This window comes from Bombus vancouverensis, chromosome 17, assembly GCF_051014615.1.
Source record: "Bombus vancouverensis nearcticus chromosome 17, iyBomVanc1_principal, whole genome shotgun sequence".
NCBI classification, from domain to species: Eukaryota; Metazoa; Arthropoda; class Insecta; order Hymenoptera; family Apidae; genus Bombus; species Bombus vancouverensis.
Window position 1 is genome coordinate 3,719,968 of NC_134927.1, and position 20,324 is coordinate 3,740,291.

The window sequence follows — 20,324 nt, forward strand, 5'->3', positions numbered from 1 at the left end:
TGTACAATTTAACGAACCTTAAATTTAGTAATCAGTGTTTCATATCGACATTATCTACTTATTTATTGGCTAAAGTATCACTTATATAGTGAATTTGGGTCTATAATAGGTATCTCAGAATTTTCTTAGATTTTATTAAGGCAAAAAAACAGTAAGAAATTAGACCAGTTACTAAAGGACCTGTAATGCCGACCGCGTTAGAGAAAGACCATATTACCGACGGAGGGTTAAAGAATATAATTAGCACATGTTAACTTAATTAAAAGTGCATATTTTCTTTTGCTTTTTCAAATTATACAATTGTTTATTACCTGAGGTATTATCGATTCATGAGGATCAGGACTGGGTTCCGCACTAATGAACAATCGATAATCATCATGTGGATTCTCCGAGCACTGTTCCATCTTTTTTTCTAATGTAGGCAACCATTTCCTCACCAAATGGACATTTTGCAAAATTACCCAATGGCCTTCGTTCGCGGAAAGTTCTATGGCTTCTTCCGCTATGGGTTCTTGACCTTGACCCAGTGACACATTATGGAAATTTCTTCCTCCAAAAGTGAAACCCAATTGCATACCCAGTTTTTCCACGTCCTGAATTTTTATCGTTGTCGTTATTGTAAATACATATTCGATGTGATCACGTTGATTTTCGTAACATGTTTTTGTGTAATTCATTAGGTATCCATAATTCTTAATATTAATTGTCTTCGATTCAGGTTATAAACTGATAAACGAAGCATATGCCATCGAAAGCAACAGAATATAGGAAATGAGAAGAGTAAGAAGGTGTTACAATTATATTGCATTAAAGAAAAATTATTAAATGTTACGCAGTTTGCTTATAGGTTATTGGTTGTTCAGGGTATTCATGAATTATATATATCTCATGACTTTGATAGATGATCCCACACCTTGAGATCGGTGCAGATTTATTAAAGAAAGATACCGTACAATAGAATTTCAAAGGTAAATTTTTTTTATGACATCGTGTAATGGATATCTAATGGATCACATAATATCTGCAAGGAACCATGGGTTGCAAATAAACCGTTCTTTTGGAAAATGACCTTAAAATTTCATTAGCTCTTACATTGAAGTTATATTAGAAAATGTTTACATTTCCCAATTAGATAAAAACTAAGTAATGCCATATTAATGAACAAACAGAAAGCTATTCCTTTGAACGTATGATAATCTACGCTAAATAGGATGAAGCATCTAACTTCATCATTTCAAACTATTACAAAATTACTTACTTTATGGAAAAATCTTTCGCATAAAAATTGAATAGCGTCGAGGAGAATATGATTTGGTTGGTGGAACTGCAGAAACGTTAACTAGTCTTCGATTTCCATGTTTTTGAAAGTGTTGTGGAAATCGATATTTCAAATAACCTTTTCCTATATAAGAAGTGAATTCGCTCAGTTTCCGGGATATGCACGAAAAACTATCACTATCACGAAAAACTATATCACTACAGTGAATTCTACATCTGCAGTTGTGCAACCGTGACAGCTTATGCGTTAGTTTGGTTACCGATTGCCGGTCACTTATCTTCTTTTTTAAAACGAGGGTTGGGCGAGTTTAAAGGCTTCGTGCACATCGTACACATGCCAGGCTACAAGAGTCTGTTATGACTGGTAACTTATAACTCAATTATAAGTGAATACCATAAATGTATTGGGTTCAAATATTAAATAAGTGAGTAATTCTTAATACACAGAAGATAAGTGACCGACGACTGATAACCAGACCGATGCATACGCTGTCAGAGATGAACATTTATAGGCAGAAATACACAATAATTGAGCTGGTAGTTTCTTGCAAATATATTGAAAACTAAACAAGTTCACTCCTTATATACAGTATACTATAAAGGCAAAAGTTGTTCGAAATATTTCTATAACATACCCAAAAATCATAGAAATCCGAGGATAGATAACGTTTCTACAGTTTCGCCCTATATAGCGGTATGTAATATCAAAAAGAAAAGGGTATATACACTTGGACTATCATATATTTAAGTTCGAGTTTTCTCGAGATAGTATAAGTTGTAAATTTAAGGTATAAATTAAGAATCGTAAGGGTGCTGGGGAAGAGAGAAAGAGAGAGAGAGAGAGAGAGAGCGTGCCTTGGTGACGTCAAAGCTAAATGAGTAAAGGAGTGGGAGAAAGTTGCGAGAGTTGAGGGTCAGCATTTTTTGACCTGGGAAGACAGAAGTTGTGAGCCGAGTATGAGAATAAGGCCTACGAAGATATTGTAGTCAGTTTTTGCATTGGGTATTCCTTGTTAAAATTAAACTGAACTTCACTTCAAATAGAACATCCTTTCTTGTCCTTGCTCTAGACTATTTAGATACTACAATTATATATTGCATACAATATTATACATTATATATATTATTATTATTATTATAAGTTAATAGTGCTATACATTAGATAAATAAATAAATTAAAAAAATCCTCAGTAAGGATTCCTGATATTCTAACAGCGAAATGAGGTTCAGTCGCGCGTGACTATATTGCACGTGTGAATATACATGTCGGAGATAAGAGGACACCCGTGCCTTCCCTCCGAAACCTCGGGTAAATCCATAAAAACATTGATATTAAAATCTACAGTTGTAATTAAACGATTTGCCGTCACTCTACCCAATTGTATTTGTTTGAGACTTGTGACAATGAGCTTGGGCTCAAGGCGACAATTAGTCGCCGAACGTGGCCGCGGTCAACGGGACGAACTGTCCATCTAACAAAGGCATTAAGTAACCCTATAGCTCTCCTTAAAAGAAAGATTTGTGGCGGCACGTGGCAGTAAACATTCCAACGGTTACTGTCCCGTAGCTCGCCACACGCAGATCCTATTCTCCAGGCAGGATGTTTACCAGATGTCGACGCGTCTCCGCAGTACGTGGTCGGCTAGCCCGAGGGCCGTTATAAACACTAATATCTAGTTACCTAAAATCCCTCAACAGATACACAGTCTTTGTCCCAGTTACAGGAAGACAGGAGAGACCTATTTTTCCACGAACGACGTCTCCCACTAGCAACCTTCCCTCAAGGGCGGCTAGCATCCTTTTCTAACTACCCATATGGAGATTGGCCAATTAGCAGCAACGTCAATTTCCCTTACTTTCCGAACGTGTGATATCCCCGACGAATCCGATGATCTCGTGTCCTTAGACACGCCCCATCATAGTTTTCATATGCGGTATTCATCGACAAGAAGTTTAACGCCTTACGGTCAGTGAATATTAACAAAGAATCCGACTTAGATTCTACGAGTACGTACAACTACCATCCCGTTGTCCGCGGATTCCTTAGCGAACCTAAGACCATTGTCACCAGTGTCGCGAGTGTGTGATCATTGTGAGTTTGCGTCAACTTTGTAACATCTTTGTGTGTGTCAATAAAAGTCACTTCAGTGGTGTAAGAAAATGGATAGCTTCAGTGAAGAATCATTACCTATCCCAAGCTCCCGCCACGAGGACGACTCGGGCCTAGACTTGGACTTTGACTCGACATATATGTATGCCTTCCATATACTTTGTACTCGCAGAGTCGTGTCGTAACTTCGCGGTTGCGCGCGTCTGGTCGCGAATGGGAAGAAGAATAAAAAGTAGACTTCGTTTAAAGGATCTTGCTACGGAGTGGGGAAAGTAGTGATGCCTTTTAGTAAGCAGATTGTAAGGGACCGTACGATATTCAGCTCAGAACCTTGGAGGCCCGAAGTACTTAACAAAAAGAACACAAAAGATTCTTAAGAACCTTCAGTCAAATTTTCTTTTCCTTTCCTCAGATAAATTTAGACAGCTCACCTAGACGAATCTTGATAAGCTTTTGGAAACTATCCTGATAGACTATAAACAAACTACTGGATTTTTGTTTCGATCGACAACACAATACTAAATGGTTATTAATAACTAATAAGCCAATGTGATATTATGTGAATAAAAAAGAAAATTAACAGATCTGTTATGCATAAAAAATGTTTGTAACTATTGATAAATTTCTTACTTTCAACGGATCAACGCCTGGAGAGAGAATGAAAAATACAGGCGTGATTGAACTGGTTTCTTCAAAGGATTTATGAAAAGGTGGAGATCTGGATTCAACAAATTTTGAACCAAGTTTTTCTTCTACGAAGCACCTAAATAAATTCACGAGATACAGTATTTTAAACAATTTAAGGAAAAAGGAAATATTTTAATTTAAAGTAATACCAAATAGTATACAGGGTGTTCCCGATATTCTTAATGCTCTTTTTTATAAATAACAGATTTGTGAAATAGACGGAAAAAAATAATTAAGTATTTCTTATACGTGCTACGATAGGGTGAATAGATTTTTGGAATGTTGTTGTTTCTACAAAAATATTATGATTATGTATGTTTTTTAAATTTATCAATATCAATATCAATTTATCAAATATACAACTCGAAGCACTCACTATGGGGGACCAAGAATCACTACACCACGAGGTAGAACCTTGGAAAACTACATTAGAAACACTAACCTCAATATATTATCAACGGGAAGACGGACATACTGGCCGAGAGACCTGAGCAAAATACCTGACCTACTAGATTTTGCAGTTACAAAGGGACTAAACGCAAATAAACTAAACATAGCACCCAGCCTCGAGCTTACCTCCGTAAAAAATATTGGAAAAATAAAAAAAAGCCAACACCACACGGAGTTCCCAGGCGGTCACCCATCCAAGTACTATCCGTGCCCAGCGCTGCTTAACTTTCGTGATCGGACGAGAACGAGTGCACTCAACGCGGTTTGAGCGTTGGCTGAAGTAAATACCTTTCTTATTTGTTCCTGATGATCAAAAAATAGAATATTTAAAGAAATATAGGTGGTGTGTGCCAAAATGAGAATGATTCAATGTATGAAAATGATCGCGTAATACTAAAACATTTCTCTTTCTCGATGCTTCGATTGAAGATTATTAAAAATACATTGTCAAGAAAAGTAAAAAATATTGGAAAGATAAAAAAAAAGCCAACACCACACGGAGTTCCCAGGCGGTCACCCATCCAAGTACTATCCGTGCCCAGCGCTGCTTAACTTTCGTGATCGGACGAGAACGAGTGCACTCAACGCGGTTTGAGCGTTGGCTGAAGTAGACAACTTTCTTATTTGTTCCTGATGATCAAAAAATAGAATATTTAAAGAAACATAGGTGGTGTGTGCCAAAATGAGAATGATACAATGTATGAAAATGGTCGCGTAATACTAAAACATTTCTCTTTCTCGATGCTTTGATTGTAGATTATTAAAAATACATTGACAAAAAAGGTAAAAAATATTGGAAAAATAAAAAAAAAGCCAACACCACACGGAGTTCCCAGGCGGTCACCCATCCAAGTACTATCCGTGCCCAGCGCTGCTTAACTTTCGTGATCGGACGAGAACGAGTGCACTCAACGCGGTTTGAGCGTTGGCTGAAGTAGACAACTTTCTTATTTGTTCCTGATGATCAAAAAATAGAATATTTAAAGAAACATAGGTGGTGTGTGCCAAAATGAGAATGATACAATGTATGAAAATGGTCGCGTAATACTAAAACATTTCTCTTTCTCGATGCTTCGATTGTAGATTATTAAAAATACATTGTCAAGGAAAGTCAATTCGCTGTGGAGTGCCGAAGCGTGCCGACGTGTCTCTAGTGGCCAGCGTAGTCCGAAAACAACACGTGTCGCCCAACCTTCGAAAGTGAACACAGCTAAGTGTCCCTTACCCTTTAGGGAGAAGAAAATCCCACGTACCTAACCCCAACCCGAATACTAGCCTCACAGCCTCACGACTAGTTGTTCATTCCGAATTAACTAGCTCGATGATGGCCCAACAACCGCGACCAGGCTCTCCGGAGCAGACTCGCAGCTACCCCGAGCTACCCCCCTCCCCCGTGGCAGAAGTGTAGCAGAACTCTCCGCACTAACGACGCTAATACTACAAAGAAAAGGAAAATAGAAACAGCAACGCAAATAAACACACACAACAGATTCGCCGTATTGGAATCCTCAAACGACGCCATGGAAATCGTAGAAACGCCACCAAACCAACACTCACAGAGAATCCCCCCTCCCCCACCAATATTTGTGGACGACGTCATTGACATACAGACAATGACCAGGTCCCTAGAGAGAGATATCAACAAGGAGGAATATAACCTTAAGATAAGCAACAATAGAGTAAAAATACTGCCGACGAACCCAGAAGCTTACAGAAAACTCACCAAGGCACTCAGGACCCTGAACGCCAACTTCGCCACCTACCAACTCAAAATGGAAAGGCCTTTCCGGGTGGTTCTACGAAACATACACCACTCAGCAGACATAGACGAACTCAAATACGAACTTTCAAAACTCGGCCACGAAGTCATCAACGTAAGTAATATAAGGCATAGAGTCTCGAAAGACCCGTTATCCTTATTCTTCCTAGACATTAAACAAAAGCCGAACAATAAAGAAATCTACAACATCAGTCGCCTAATGAACGCGATAGTAAAGATCGAACCACCGCTTGTGAAAAAAGAAATAGTGCAATGCAAAAGGTGCCAAAGGTACGGTCATACGCAGAAATACTGCAACCATACTTTCCGCTGCGTTAAATGCGCAGGCACTCACTCCACTGACCAGTGCGCCAAATCACCGGAAACCCCAGCGAAATGCATCCACTGCCAAGGGGACCACCCTGCCAACTACAAAGGCTGCCCAGCATATAAAACACTATACACGAACAGGTACCCTAAGCTCAGAGCAAAAGAGGTATCCAACCAAACACCCAGTCCTACCAAATTCATCTCCACCTCAACCTCCTATGCCCAAGCAGTACAAGGCATCCAAAATAACCCGAACAGCCAAAGGAACCTTCCCCAAAACAGTGTCCCCAACCCACCTAACACAGACGACTCCTCAAGGATTGAAAAGCTAATAGAGAAACAATCAGAGCAAATAAATCGCTTGCTATCGCTACTAACACTCATCGTGGAAAAATTATCACGCCCCGACTCAAAATAAAACCAAGGCGCATAGCACTCTGGAACGCCAACGGTCTAGCGCAACACAAACTTGAACTAGAACTCTTCTTAAAACACCAGCAAATCGACGTAATGCTCGTATCGGAAACCCACTTCACCGACAAGAGCTACCTGAAAATAAATGGTTACAAATTCTACCATACCCAACACCCCAGCGGAAAGGCCCACGGTGGCACCGGAATAATAATCAAAGCAAGTATTAAGCACTACGAACTTCCATCATTCCAGAAAGACTACCTCCAAGCAACAAACGTAGCAATAGAAGACTGTCATGGCTCAATCACCACTTCAGCAGTATACTGCCCTCCCAGACACTCCATCGCCAAAGAAGACTTTGATAACTTCCTAGACACCCTGGGCAATAGATTCATAGCTGGAGGAGACTATAACGCCAAGCACACCCAATGGGGCAGCAGACTGGTTACAGCAAGAGGCAAAAACCTCTTAAACAGCATAATAAACAACAACCTCAACTACCTCACCACATACGAACCCACATACTGGCCCACTGACACCAACAAAATACCCGACCTTCTCGACTTCTTCATAACTAAAAATATCCCATCAAGACACGTCCAGATCAACTCCTCGGCTGATCTCTCCTCTGATCATTCCCCCGTGATAGCAACAGTCAGTTCAACAATCATCGAGAATACACCTAACGGCTCCATTCACAACCAACACACCAACTGGCAGCTCTTCAGAGAAGTCTTTACACACTCAACCTCAGCCTTCACCCCACTAAAAACAAAGGAAGATATCGAAGCAGCCACGGAATACTTAAACACGAGCATAATAAACGCAATCCGCCTCTCCACACCGACAAAGCCATCTAACAGCAAACAAGAATATCCCCAATACATACTAAAAAAAATAGCAGAAAAACGTAGACTAAGAAGAGTATGGCAGACCCATAGAACACCGGAGGACAAACGCAAACTTAACAACGCAACTAGGAAGCTATCCAGAACCTTAAAAATCTATAAAAACGACTGCTTCCATAAATACCTCGCCAGCTTATCCCCCACAGCCGACGCCAACTACTCACTATGGAAGGCCTCCAGGAAACTCACACGCCCCCCACAAATAATCCCACCTATCCGCCGTCCGCAAGGTGGATGGGCGCGAAGCCCTACAGAAAAAGCCGATCTGTTTGCTAAACACTTGTCAAAAGTATTCAAACCCCATTCCCCCAAAGCCGCCGCGGACGTTACCGAATACCTGCACACCCCCTTCCAAATGTCCCCTCCTATCGAACCCTTCTCCTCTGCAGAGACTATAGAAACAATCAGTCGCCTAAACCCCAAGAAAGCAGCAGGACACGACCTAATAAGCAATAAAGCAATCAAGGAACTTCCCACAAAAGGGATAGCACTCATCACATCGATTTTTAATGCTATCCTTCGCCTAGAACACTATCCTAAGGCCTGGAAAATCTCATTGATTACCCTCATCCCTAAACCCGGTAAACCGATATACGAAACCTGCTCCTATCGCCCAATCAGTCTTTTACCTACCCTGTCCAAACTATTCGAGAAGATGCTCACGAACCGACTCCTTCCAATCCTAGAGAACTTGAAAACACTCCCAGATCACCAATTCGGCTTCCGAAAACATCATTCTACAGTAGAGCAAATCCATCGCTTAACTCATACGATCAGCCAAACACTTGAAAAGAAAAAATATTGCTCAGCGGTTTTCCTAGACATCCAACAGGCATTCGACAAAGTATGGCATGAAGGGCTACTATACAAGATTAAAAAGATCCTACTTCACCCCTACTACTCCATCCTAAAATCTTACCTAACCAATAGACAATTCATGGTTAAATGCCTAGACGCCACTTCCGCAACATTCCCAATAGAAGCCGGCATACCCCAAGGTAGTGTCCTCGGACCCCTACTGTACTCCATCTACACTGCCGACCTATCCATATCAAACGATATAACAATAGCGACATTTGCAGACGACACAGCGCTATTAGGTACCCACGCAGACCCGGTAATAGCCTCATCCACTCTCCAGCGAAGTCTCGACTCCATGGAAAAGTGGTTTCACAAATGGGGCTTCAAAGTCAACGAAAAGAAATCCTCACATGTAACCTTCACGCTCCGAAAACAAACCTGCCCCCAGGTCACCATCAACAATGCAACAATCCCTAGCAGGGACACAGTCCGATACCTGGGCATGACCCTGGACAGGAGACTAACGTGGAAGACACACATCTCAGATAAAACGAAGCAACTAAAGGACAAACTAAAAAAACTCTATTGGCTCACGGGCCGACGCTCCAAACTAAACATACAGAATAAAATTACCCTCTACAAGACAGTAATAAAACCTGTCTGGACCTACGGAATCCAACTATGGGGAACAGCAAGCAACTCCAACATTGAAATACTCCAACGCTTTCAATCGAAAACGCTAAGATCCCTAATTGACGCACCTTGGTATGTAACCAATGAAACAATACACCGCGACCTCAAGATACCCACCGTCAAAGAGGAAATAGCAAAATATAGCGGCAGATATAGCAAAAGAATCAACAAACACCGAAACCCCCTAATCACTGGACTACTCGATACGACGGACCAGATTCGCAGGCTGAAGAGGCACTACCCGCTAGACCTAAACGTTAGATTCATTTAATTATCCAAATTAAGCATTTGCACTTACTTATAATACTTATAAATTATACCTATCTATAATAAGTATTAACTTATTGTAAATAAACAGCCATGTCACTGCGCCACGTCAGAAAAATTACTGAAAATTCTCAACGCAAGAATTGATTGTAATTTCAACAAATAAATAAAAAAAAAAAAAAAAAAGTAAAAAATATTGGAAAAATAAAAAAAAGCCAACACCACACGGAGTTCCCAGGCGGTCACCCATCCAAGTACTATCCGTGCCCAGCGCTGCTTAACTTTCGTGATCGGACGAGAACGAGTGCACTCAACGCGGTTTGAGCGTTGGCTGAAGTAAACACCTTTCTTATTTGTTCCTGATGATCAAGAAATAGAATATTTAAAGAAACATAGGTGGTGTGTGCCAAAATGAGAATGATTCAATGTATGAAAATGATCGCGTAATACTAAAACATCTCTCTTTCTCGATGCTTCGATTGAAGATTATTAAAAATACATTGTCAAGAAAAGTAAAAAATATTGGAAAAATAAAAAAAAAGCCAACACCACACGGAGTTCCCAGGCGGTCACCCATCCAAGTACTATCCGTGCCCAGCGCTGCTTAACTTTCGTGATCGGACGAGAACGAGTGCACTCAACGCGGTTTGAGCGTTGGCTGAAGTAGACACCTTTCTTATTTGTTCCTGATGATCAAAAAATAGAATATTTAAAGAAACATAGGTGTGTGCCAAAATGAGAACGATATAATGTGAGGTAATGTGACTGCGACACTCACTTTCGCAGTCAAGAGGCTGTTTTAGTAGACGGTAATCGTACACAATCTGGACAATGGTTGGATACTAATGAAACTCTTAAACAAATGCTGAAACTGTCATTACGGCCGAAACAGGTTATGATGATTGTATGCTGTACATAGATAGCAGATGATGCACTCATTAACCTGGGTTTAAGGAATGTGCTTGATAATGATAGCTCGTAATGGCTCAATAAAAAGGACATTAGAATAAAAAACGACGTCGCAGAAATTTTATAGGAATAACATGATTCAAGTAAGATATAACTGAAAAAATAAATTCCTAGGATTTGTAATGTAACGTGAAGTATCAAATGAGTTAATATGACAGGAACATACCTAATCGCGTAAGTCATACGATCCAGTCTAAGACATCTCATAATGCATAATCTTTGCAGAGCAGTTTTATTTTTCCAATCTTGTGGGAAACTTTCTCGTTCCGGCGTATCTGATTCTACAAACTTCTTCCATCGTTTTGCAGCACCTTCTATGTCTTTTTCTAAATTTTGAAAATCCTCCATTTGGCTCAAATATTTAATCCCTCCCCAACCGACGTCTGTTAAAAAGTCTACAGGGCTTGTTAACTCGGGAATATACGGAAATCGTAGTAGGAAGTCAAGTTCTGATTGTGATATTTCCTTTGCTTCCATAAAAATCTAAAACAAATAGAATTATTCGATGTGACGTTAGTCGCAAGAAAAATGCGATATGTAGTGTTGCAAGCTACCCTCATATGATTTAGTTTATCCCAGGAAGATTTTTTTGGTAAACTTTGCACTTCTATGCAAAATTTTTCTAATCGATATACTACGTTATTTATCGCTATTTTAATGTTTTTTTTCTTTTCTTGTTAGAAGTATCTAACCGTTTGGTTTGTATTATTGAACTCGATTATAAGATTAATAATAAATTATGCAATTATACCAATTATAATTATCACATCTAATATAGTAGAGTAAAATAGTATATAGTACAGTACATGAGATTCCATACAATTGATAATGCAGTAAATAAAAAGATCATATTAACACCTATCCTATGGCACCAACCTGTTTGTCAAGTGCAGGCTAATTGTTCAGAAGACACGATTTTTTGGCCGATTCGGTAATTAAAAAAAAAAAGATATTTAGTGGAACAAAGACCCTATTGATGTGATAAAACAATAGATTCGTTGAAAAGATATTTCGATGAAATCAATAAATTAGTAAATAAATTGATAAAATGATAAAAACAATATGGAATTTTTAATATCCACCAAAGTTTATTTAATTTAGATTCCATCAAATATATATTTTTAACGTATATATATTTCATTATATATATCTATATTCGATGTTCAGTAATTAGTATTAAGGATATGTTGCAATGTAGTTAATGGAAGATGGTTGTTTTATACAAATTACTGATACGAAGCGTATAAGTAATACAGTAATTACTAGGTATAAGATAGGAATAGTGACAAAACAAAACCAAGAAAAAGAAATCCCTTGGATCTGGCAACACGGATGGCGGGTTCCACAGATTGAGAACCGCTGATCTAAATTATAAAATATTTACCTGAATGGTCATTTGACAAAGGAATGTCAATTTATCGGCTTCAAATAATCCTCTGCTTGTATAAATGAAAACTAGATAAGTGATGCTGTCCATTAAAAGAGCCACGCGCTTAGCCAAATCCTCCGAAGCTACTGCAAATCTAATTGCGTTTAGAAAGACAACGCTGAAAGCTTTCAAAGAAAACTGATAGAGCATATTGATCTTGTTCAAATCGTTTAAAACGAAATATAAGAGGCTGGCTCGAGCCGCAACAGGACGATAAATTTCTCGAGCCTCGTCTATCTTTACAGCAGTTACTCTAGCTTCAGCTACTTTTATTTCTATTTCCGCAGCAGTTTTTTTCGTGGTTTCGAGATTGATCACGAGATCGACGTCGCTTAAAATGTCTGGCCCAGCAGTCGATAACCTTTGAAAAGAAACACAACATTATGTCATGATATTTACATTTGTAAACACACACCATAACTGTCATAAGACAAATTTTGAAAGTTGAGATATAACAGTTAATATCTTTAATTAAAAGATTTTGATTACGAGTGAAATATTATAAATATTAAATAATAGTTAATAGTTATTCGTAATCACAACAATTAAAAATTGATACTATTTAATCACTTCATTTTTGGAGATTTCTTCCAGATCTATTAATAACTGGCTACCATTTAAATGAAAATTAAATTTTAATGACTTTTTTCTACAAAATGTTTAATATGCGGTACTTGATACTATGATGAAGGAAGGTCAGCAACCCCTATTCGATATACGTTAGACGACTTGGAAAAAGAATATGTCCCATTTAAAGAAACCCATAGCGAATTAGACGAGACAGACTATGGGCAGACAATAGAAGAATACCTTAACCAAAAGCAACATTTTATACCTGTAAAGAACGCGCTCGAGATATAATTAAACAGACAAAAATGCGGATAAGAGAGCCAACAGATAGTACGCTAATCTCACTGGGCACACCATATTCGGTTCCAGCCGACAATGAAATAGCATTATTAAAAAATCAGCTATGTACATTTTCGGGATCCTGGCCAAGGCTCGCGGTGCAATTTCGCTTCATAGTACACGAGAATTTACGTATTGACGACTGTAAGCGATTCATTTATCTTCGCCCTTGCCTAATACAGGATGCTAACGCAATAGCATCATTAGACATTAGAGCCATAAATTATTCGATAGCATGGGAGATTTTACAAAAGAGATACAACGAACCTGTAAAAATCGTAGTCAACCATTTAAAGACATTGTTTTACATGGCTCCTTTACAGCGGCCTTTACATCGTACCAAGACCTATAATCCCATTCAAAGAAGATAGAAACTCATTATAGAGTCTTGCAGGCGCTCAAACAACCGACCGCGGATGCAGTGCTGCTCTATTTGCGTACATTCAAGTTAGATCGCGAGACCGAGTTAAAATGGAAGGAAAGGATAGTAAACACACCCTTCCCAATAGTCGAAGAACTGTTCAAATTTTTAGACGGTCGCTGCGGCATGTTAGAACTTACAGCATCATCATATCAAACGCTATCACACTCTACAACCCGTCAGGATAATTTACGTTACCGGAACAAGACGGCATACGCAAACTGCACGAATCCAACCGGACTCCAAACCAAACATTCATCTCACAGTCTCGAATCACGTGCAACCTTTGTAATAGATCTCATGTCTCGCGATACTGCAAGAAATTTTTAACAACGTCCGTACCCGAGCGATCAAAACTAGTGAGAGAAAAAAAACCTTTGCTTCAATTGTCTGTGTAGCACACACTCTGTTGAAGAATGCCCAATGGGTAGCTGCACGCCGTGCCATACACGGCACCACAATCTCCTGCGTTCGAATATGGGTAATTCATCGCAGTCAGCTTAAACACATCTAATATGTCATTTGTCCCATGTACTCCCAACTGTTATCTTGTCGATTTTCTATCAGCAAGTTGGCAAAAACCATAGCCGAATACAGAACTCTGTATGAAGGATGGAAAATGTTCATAGATGTTAGAATTTAACATATTCATTCCATAATCGCACTTTTGTAAATCCATATCTCATCAAAATGTACTATGCGCAATTACATACTTCTTCACAATGAAAACTTTTGAATGTGACCGTTCAAGGGGGACGGTATGTTCGAGATTTTGGCCGCCACCTAGTTGATAATTCGCAACACATAGGATACCACCTAAAATTGTATCATATACCTACCTGTGTAAAAGATCATCTTCCAATCTCTTCAAGGTAATTTTGAAGGTATTTTGTTGAGTAGTTAATTCCGCTTTTTTGGATTCTAAATCAGGTCTTTCAGCTTTCACAACGTCACCCAGAAGTTGTTCCTCCAAACCATCTTTTGTTACAGTAAAGTTGATAAGAGTAGTTTGAGCTTGTATCTCGGGCTTATAATGAGGATTAGCTAATTTCGTTTGTAAAATTAGCCGGAAACGAGGGTCATAATCTACTTCTTTGTCCCAAATTTTTATCGCCCTTTATAGTAATAAAAAAGTATTTATAAAATATAGAGTATATAATAGTTATAGTAAGAGAGGGAAGGGCACAGGTGGAAGCAGAAAACGGACAAGAACCGTTAACAGCAGACCAAATCGTGGAAGAAAGAAGGAAAAAGGAAACAGAGGAGAGAGAGAAAAGGATAAGAGAATCGAGGTATAATAGGTATTACAGTAATATAGCAAGAGAAGAAACCCCAAAGTACCTAGAAGGGAAGATGAAATGGAAGGAGAGAAGCACGCTCTCCAGATTTAGATGCGGCAACGTAGCTAAGGCAAGGGAGCACTGGAAAGAGGAGGAAGAAAGAAGGTGCAGGCTGTGCAATAAAGGAGAGGAAGATATGAGACATATCCTGGAAGAATGTAAGGTAACAGGGGGACCAAAGAGACTGGAAGAGACACTAAAGGAGACAGGAGAGGGGCTAGCAGTGCTGAAAGAGATAATGGAGAAGAGAAGAGATTACAGCTAGATTCAAAGGCCAAAGAACGACAGGCAGAAGGGTTAGGACAAAATAACGAAGTGCAATGTAACATATGTCGTATTACAAGGTAGCATAAGTGTACTGTAAGGTGATTTATGTAGTAATGTCAGAAAGTATGTAAACCGAAAGTCGTCCAAAGCCGAAAGGCAGGGACTATGTTTAATAAATAATAATAGTTATAGTAATTATATATTACAGTAATTATAAAATAAAATAAAGGAAATAAATAGAACAATTCAAAAATAAGATAAATGTAAATAAGTGTTCCAAGTATATAGAGTCATATGTGCATCTATTACAAATAATTTAAGTTTTGTTACAATTTCTGATTCATATTAATATATACTGCATAATATCTCAAAGTTGGTATTAAGCAGTCTCTGGTTATTATCATAAAACCATTATACATATTGAATCGATCTCTGTACGCACGACTACATCTTGGATGCATCTTATTGTTAATTACGTTTTACATCCTATATATATAAACAAATCATCATGCTTTCTAATTGTTAATTCCAACAATAAAGCAGATAATTAAGTTAAAAATTGTAGCGGCCCATGGCCGTAAAAATGCCCGTAGAAAGGTCCAGGGTCCACTTGGCCTGCGAAACGAACGACTTACAAAAAAAGCTCAAGGGCCTTCGACAAGAAAAAATCATTTCCCTACCCCGGAAGAAAACATTCTCTTTCGGGGACCACGGCAATCTACCATCTCAAAATAAATGCTCGATTGTTGTAGTGTGCGGTAAAACTACTGTTTAGAGGACCTACCACCAATGACCTTGAGATATGTTATCAAGGTTACTTTTCTGAGTGATTTTCAAAAAGTTTTAGTCGCTGATCTTGCCGCTCGTCTGTAAAAATTTTGGCAAACGAGGCAAAAATTTCGGGTCAATAATTTTGTAATTCCACCAAATGCCCAAACTAGACAAATAACTGAAAAAAAAAATAATTTTGCTTCACACGAGTTAAGGTTAGAGTTAGTATTAGAGTTAGGTTGTCGTCACGCCAAGGAAGTTCTGGGTCCTCCTCGGACGTGCATAATGGCCCAAGGGATAGCGTTGAGAGGGGAGGTCCCTCTCAATGTCCAAACTAGACCTGATGCCTGAGACTTAGGTTAGGGTTAGCAAACAAAATCAAACCCAAACCTAATGTTAGTCGTTAGACGAATATAAATGTTTACATTAACTTTAAACATATAGATTGAGAGGTTTATTCAATATTTAATTATTCTAAAGAGAACTTCGAACTCATAATTTCGAAAATTGCATTTGCGCTAAGTTGTCTCTGTTTCATTCGTCTCAGTCATATCATTTTGTTTCGAAATTGTATGGGGTTTGCTATATAAAAATCTTCGTTTTTTCCAGGACTACAATCGTTTAATGTCTCGAACAGAGTGCATGTTACTCGAGACCATCCCCTCCACAACATATCCGAAATTCAACAAAATTGGAGTTGAAATTCTCATTTGTGCATAATTACCGAAATGATAGTTGCTGACATCATTGACCCAGTGATGAACAATGTCAAATTTTCTCACATTACAACGGGTCATATTTGCTGTTTAACAACATATTTCTTTGGACTTTATCAGAAAATGTGTAATAATGAATAGTTAAATATGACTTATTTTAAATAAATTTTAGTATGATTATATTAATAACTTTTTAACGAATAACAAGCGATAGCTAAAATTTTTTAATGGTCACTCAGAACGGTGACCTTGATAGCATATATGTATGAAGGTCAGAATCATTAAAGGTTCTAAACAGCAATTTTATCTAATATGAATTTATGTTACAATAATAATATATATAAGCAAGTACCTTCCTTTCTTTATTAGATCTCTCTTTATAACAGGATCTAAAATGGGGTCGATGGCTTCCATGATATTTTCAATTAAAACAATTCCTCCATTCGCAATGGAAATTTCAATTAAATATAAATAATTCGGTTGAGTAAGTCTCAGCACTTGCAAATCTTCACCATATCGATTTTTTATCCATTTTAATCCTTGTAATTGTGGATCTATCATTAGAGGCCATCTCGTTGAATTCATTAAAATTGTTGCATTTTCCGAGGACATTTTGTCTGTAGGTAAACCTTAACAAACGATCAGTATTTCGTTATAATGATCTATTATTAAAGTTAAATATAAAAGCACAATTAATTTTTAGATTTTTAACTTTTATGATGATTCGATCGTTAATAATAGTATATTGCGCTTTACGCGTTATAATGTTAATGCGCAGCATTAATCGATGTAGTTCTGTACTTTGTACATAAAAACTGTAATTAAAAATTGTTATATTGTCCCAGCACCTTAAAAACACATATATTAGTTTAGAAATCATTACAATTAGAGATTTGTTAAATTATTTTGCTGTTGTTTACACTACTTGTCTACGGATTTTTATTCAAATTCATATTTTTGAGAATATAAATAAGAAGAAGGAACCTCGATAGAAAATTATTTTACCTATCAAGTAATATTATAGAAGACATTGTACTTTGGATATTTTAAGTATTTCTTTATATTATGTGTATTGGAGCTAGAAGTGTGCTCCAATTGGTAGCTGTTAATAATAGATGGCAAATTGTAATTATAAATATATTTCTAATAGGACATACGCCGCGGATTTAATGACTCCTGCGGGCTGCACGTATCATAAATTTCTAGCAGACCCTCGAGGAATTCTCCCGCATCCTTATAAAGGTCCCTTCTTCGATGTCAAGACAGCTTTTGCCTGTCATCGCAAACAGAAGAATACTGCTCCCGACCAACTGTTCAGCGATGTGCCACTTGAAATAGGTATGTACTGAGGGTGTGTATTAAAAAGTGTAATAATTTAGTGCAGCGTAACTTGGTCTGAACTTGACTGAATCTTGATTGGCTTAGCTTCAGTGCACCTCCAGCTTTACTTTAGAACCTCGAAGGAATTTAGTCTCTTTATAGAGAGATTTAACATGTACATGTGACTTTTCAGCCAATAAGCTCACTTATTTTCGTAATTGCATTGAAAGTGGCAGTGGAAGTAGGAATAATCTCCCTTCACTTAAGGGATCTCTTCAGCAACCTCTTGGTTGTGAGCCAAATATTCTCATATTTTCATTTCAACGTAGAATGTGTAATACTATTAAGTTGCTGTTGCTACTTTGTACATTTGTTGATCTTTTGTTGCTTATATTGTTCACGAAAAGGAGATTTGAATCAGTACGGGGAGATATTCAATATTTTCATTAAAATATTATATCGATGACTCTAATATCTCGAAGAACATGAGAAAGATTTTATAAAGAAAACAGAACATCTTTTTGTGTATGATATTATTTGTCTATTTGAAACAAAAATAGTCGTGAGATGTTTAAGGTGTTTCAGTTACACGGGGAATTATGTATCTATTCTATAGCATCACGTTCAAATGATAATAACTTTTGACATTAACTAAGCTGTAGAACGTATAAATGTATTCACCTTCGTTGTTCCATTGTGCAATTTGTGCATCGTCTGTCAATAAAGCCAGTACATCCAATTCAGTAGTCCTCGGTATTTTTACTTCCAAATTTTCCAGAAACGGTAACCAATTTTCGTACATTAAGTCAGATCTATATTTTCGAGTGAAAGAACCCATATATGATAAAAATGCTGTTACAATCAGCACATCCCCTGGTACCGTTACACACGAGTTCGTCAAACTAAAAATTTAAATTCATTAAAATAATCTTATTTCTATCGTAGAAAATAGCAAATTTTATGTCATAAGGATAGTAAATATTCTTAAATCATAGGTCATTGTACGCGTGTTAAAACGTTCTACTAGATTGTAAGAAAACATATCATTTCATTTAAAAAAACAAAGTTGACCTTCATATGACTTCTACAAGCCCACCTATGAAAGAATAATTTGCATCAAATTATATTTTTCCTATCATTTCTCTATCATTTTTCCTATCACTAATAACAGCCCAGATATTCAAGTTACCTGTGTTAGGTATACCCTGTTTTTAGTTCACCCTGTATAGTATCTATATTTATACATATATATGACACATGCATATTTATGTATATTTATTTTATGTATATCTATTTTTGTGTATATTTTAATACATATATGATATATACATAAATAATAAATACTGTTCTATATTTGTCAAAAAAATATCATTAACTGTGAAAATAATCATGTTTATATTAATGTGAAATATTTTAAAAATAATATATAACATACAAAAATAGGAAATGAGAAATAGTAGAATCTGACCTTTCAACCTCCTCGGTCCACCGAATTTTTTCGGATGCTAAACCATTCACTAATCTATTTGCAAGGTCAATTGTTAAAGCAGTAGCGTCAGCTTCGTCTTGACATTTTTGTTTCTCAGCTAAAGCTGCATTCATCCTTTCTCCTAACACGTCCAGCACTTTTTGCAACTCCTAAAGTAATGGAATTAGAAGTAATTAATTGAAATGAATAATAATTATCCTAAAAAGTTATTTCACATATATTTTGCTACATAATAATTAATAATAAGGAACTATAGCATTCACTAGGTCATTTTATCTTATTTGCTAATTCACATTATGATTTCTCTGTTATATCTTTTCTTGCATTTTCAGATAGAACATACTTATGTAAGCAAGTATACTCTTCTATGGTTTGCACATATGATATTGTTCCCGTCATTTTTCCGTTTATAAAGGTATCCCTTGTTATTAGAGATGGCGTGACCTGCTAGTTGTAAATCACGATTTTATATGTCGGAGATGAAAGGACATCGGGGCCTTTCATTTGGAATATTTGGGAAGGTCCCCAATACTTTAGTCCAGACTTTTTATTATATCTGTACTTAAATAATAAAACTGAGAAATATTTGTTTATGATTTAATCCAAGTATGGATGCCCGAGATTTATGACGGTGGGTTCGGACTCGAAGTGACATAACGGGTCATAACAGAGGTATGGTACAATTATATAGCTCTCCTTAAAAAACACAAAGATTGACGCATGGGGTACAGAAAGGTACAAAGAGGAGTATTCAAAGGCAGTTCCATTTGGACTGAGATTCAGTCAGATAAGTTCTACTTGTACTGTGGACAAGTACGTTGAGACATACCCGAATCGTGGATCAGTAAGTTAAGTTCGACTTAGACTGTGGCAGCAATCGCACACGTCATCCCGTTGACCGTGGATTCGTTATCGAACCTAAATTCATTGATTATCTAATCGCCGCTACTACTTGTTAAACTCTGTAATAATTACATTAGCATCAGTAAGATATCA

At 37.4% G+C, this 20,324-nt stretch overlaps 1 protein-coding gene and 5 non-coding genes across 6 annotated transcripts in view; all 6 read right to left on the bottom strand.

Annotated features, from left to right (window-relative positions):
• Positions 1 to 20,324, bottom strand: part of LOC117162875 (dynein beta chain, ciliary-like) — a 209,520-nt gene that overhangs the window by 11,342 nt on the left and 177,854 nt on the right. The window contains exons 52-59 of the mRNA XM_033344867.2: positions 19,308 to 19,477; positions 18,521 to 18,741; positions 16,872 to 17,148; positions 14,265 to 14,540; positions 12,051 to 12,456; positions 10,833 to 11,149; positions 4,019 to 4,151; positions 312 to 593 (exon numbers count right to left, since the gene is read on the bottom strand). Coding sequence (XP_033200758.2) covers positions 312 to 593; positions 4,019 to 4,151; positions 10,833 to 11,149; positions 12,051 to 12,456; positions 14,265 to 14,540; positions 16,872 to 17,148; positions 18,521 to 18,741; positions 19,308 to 19,477 — 2,082 coding nt within the window. The remainder of the gene's footprint in view (positions 1 to 311; positions 594 to 4,018; positions 4,152 to 10,832; positions 11,150 to 12,050; positions 12,457 to 14,264; positions 14,541 to 16,871; positions 17,149 to 18,520; positions 18,742 to 19,307; positions 19,478 to 20,324) is intronic.
• On the bottom strand, positions 4,683 to 4,801 carry LOC117162886 (5S ribosomal RNA). The gene has a single exon (XR_004465360.1). It is a non-coding gene; the product is annotated as a 5S ribosomal RNA (ribosomal RNA).
• Positions 5,010 to 5,128, bottom strand: LOC117162889 (5S ribosomal RNA). Its single transcript, XR_004465363.1, has one exon. It is a non-coding gene; the product is annotated as a 5S ribosomal RNA (ribosomal RNA).
• LOC117162883 (5S ribosomal RNA) lies at positions 5,337 to 5,455 on the bottom strand. Its single transcript, XR_004465357.1, has one exon. It is a non-coding gene; the product is annotated as a 5S ribosomal RNA (ribosomal RNA).
• LOC117162884 (5S ribosomal RNA) lies at positions 9,911 to 10,029 on the bottom strand. Its single transcript, XR_004465358.1, has one exon. It is a non-coding gene; the product is annotated as a 5S ribosomal RNA (ribosomal RNA).
• LOC143303977 (5S ribosomal RNA) lies at positions 10,238 to 10,356 on the bottom strand. The gene has a single exon (XR_013060645.1). It is a non-coding gene; the product is annotated as a 5S ribosomal RNA (ribosomal RNA).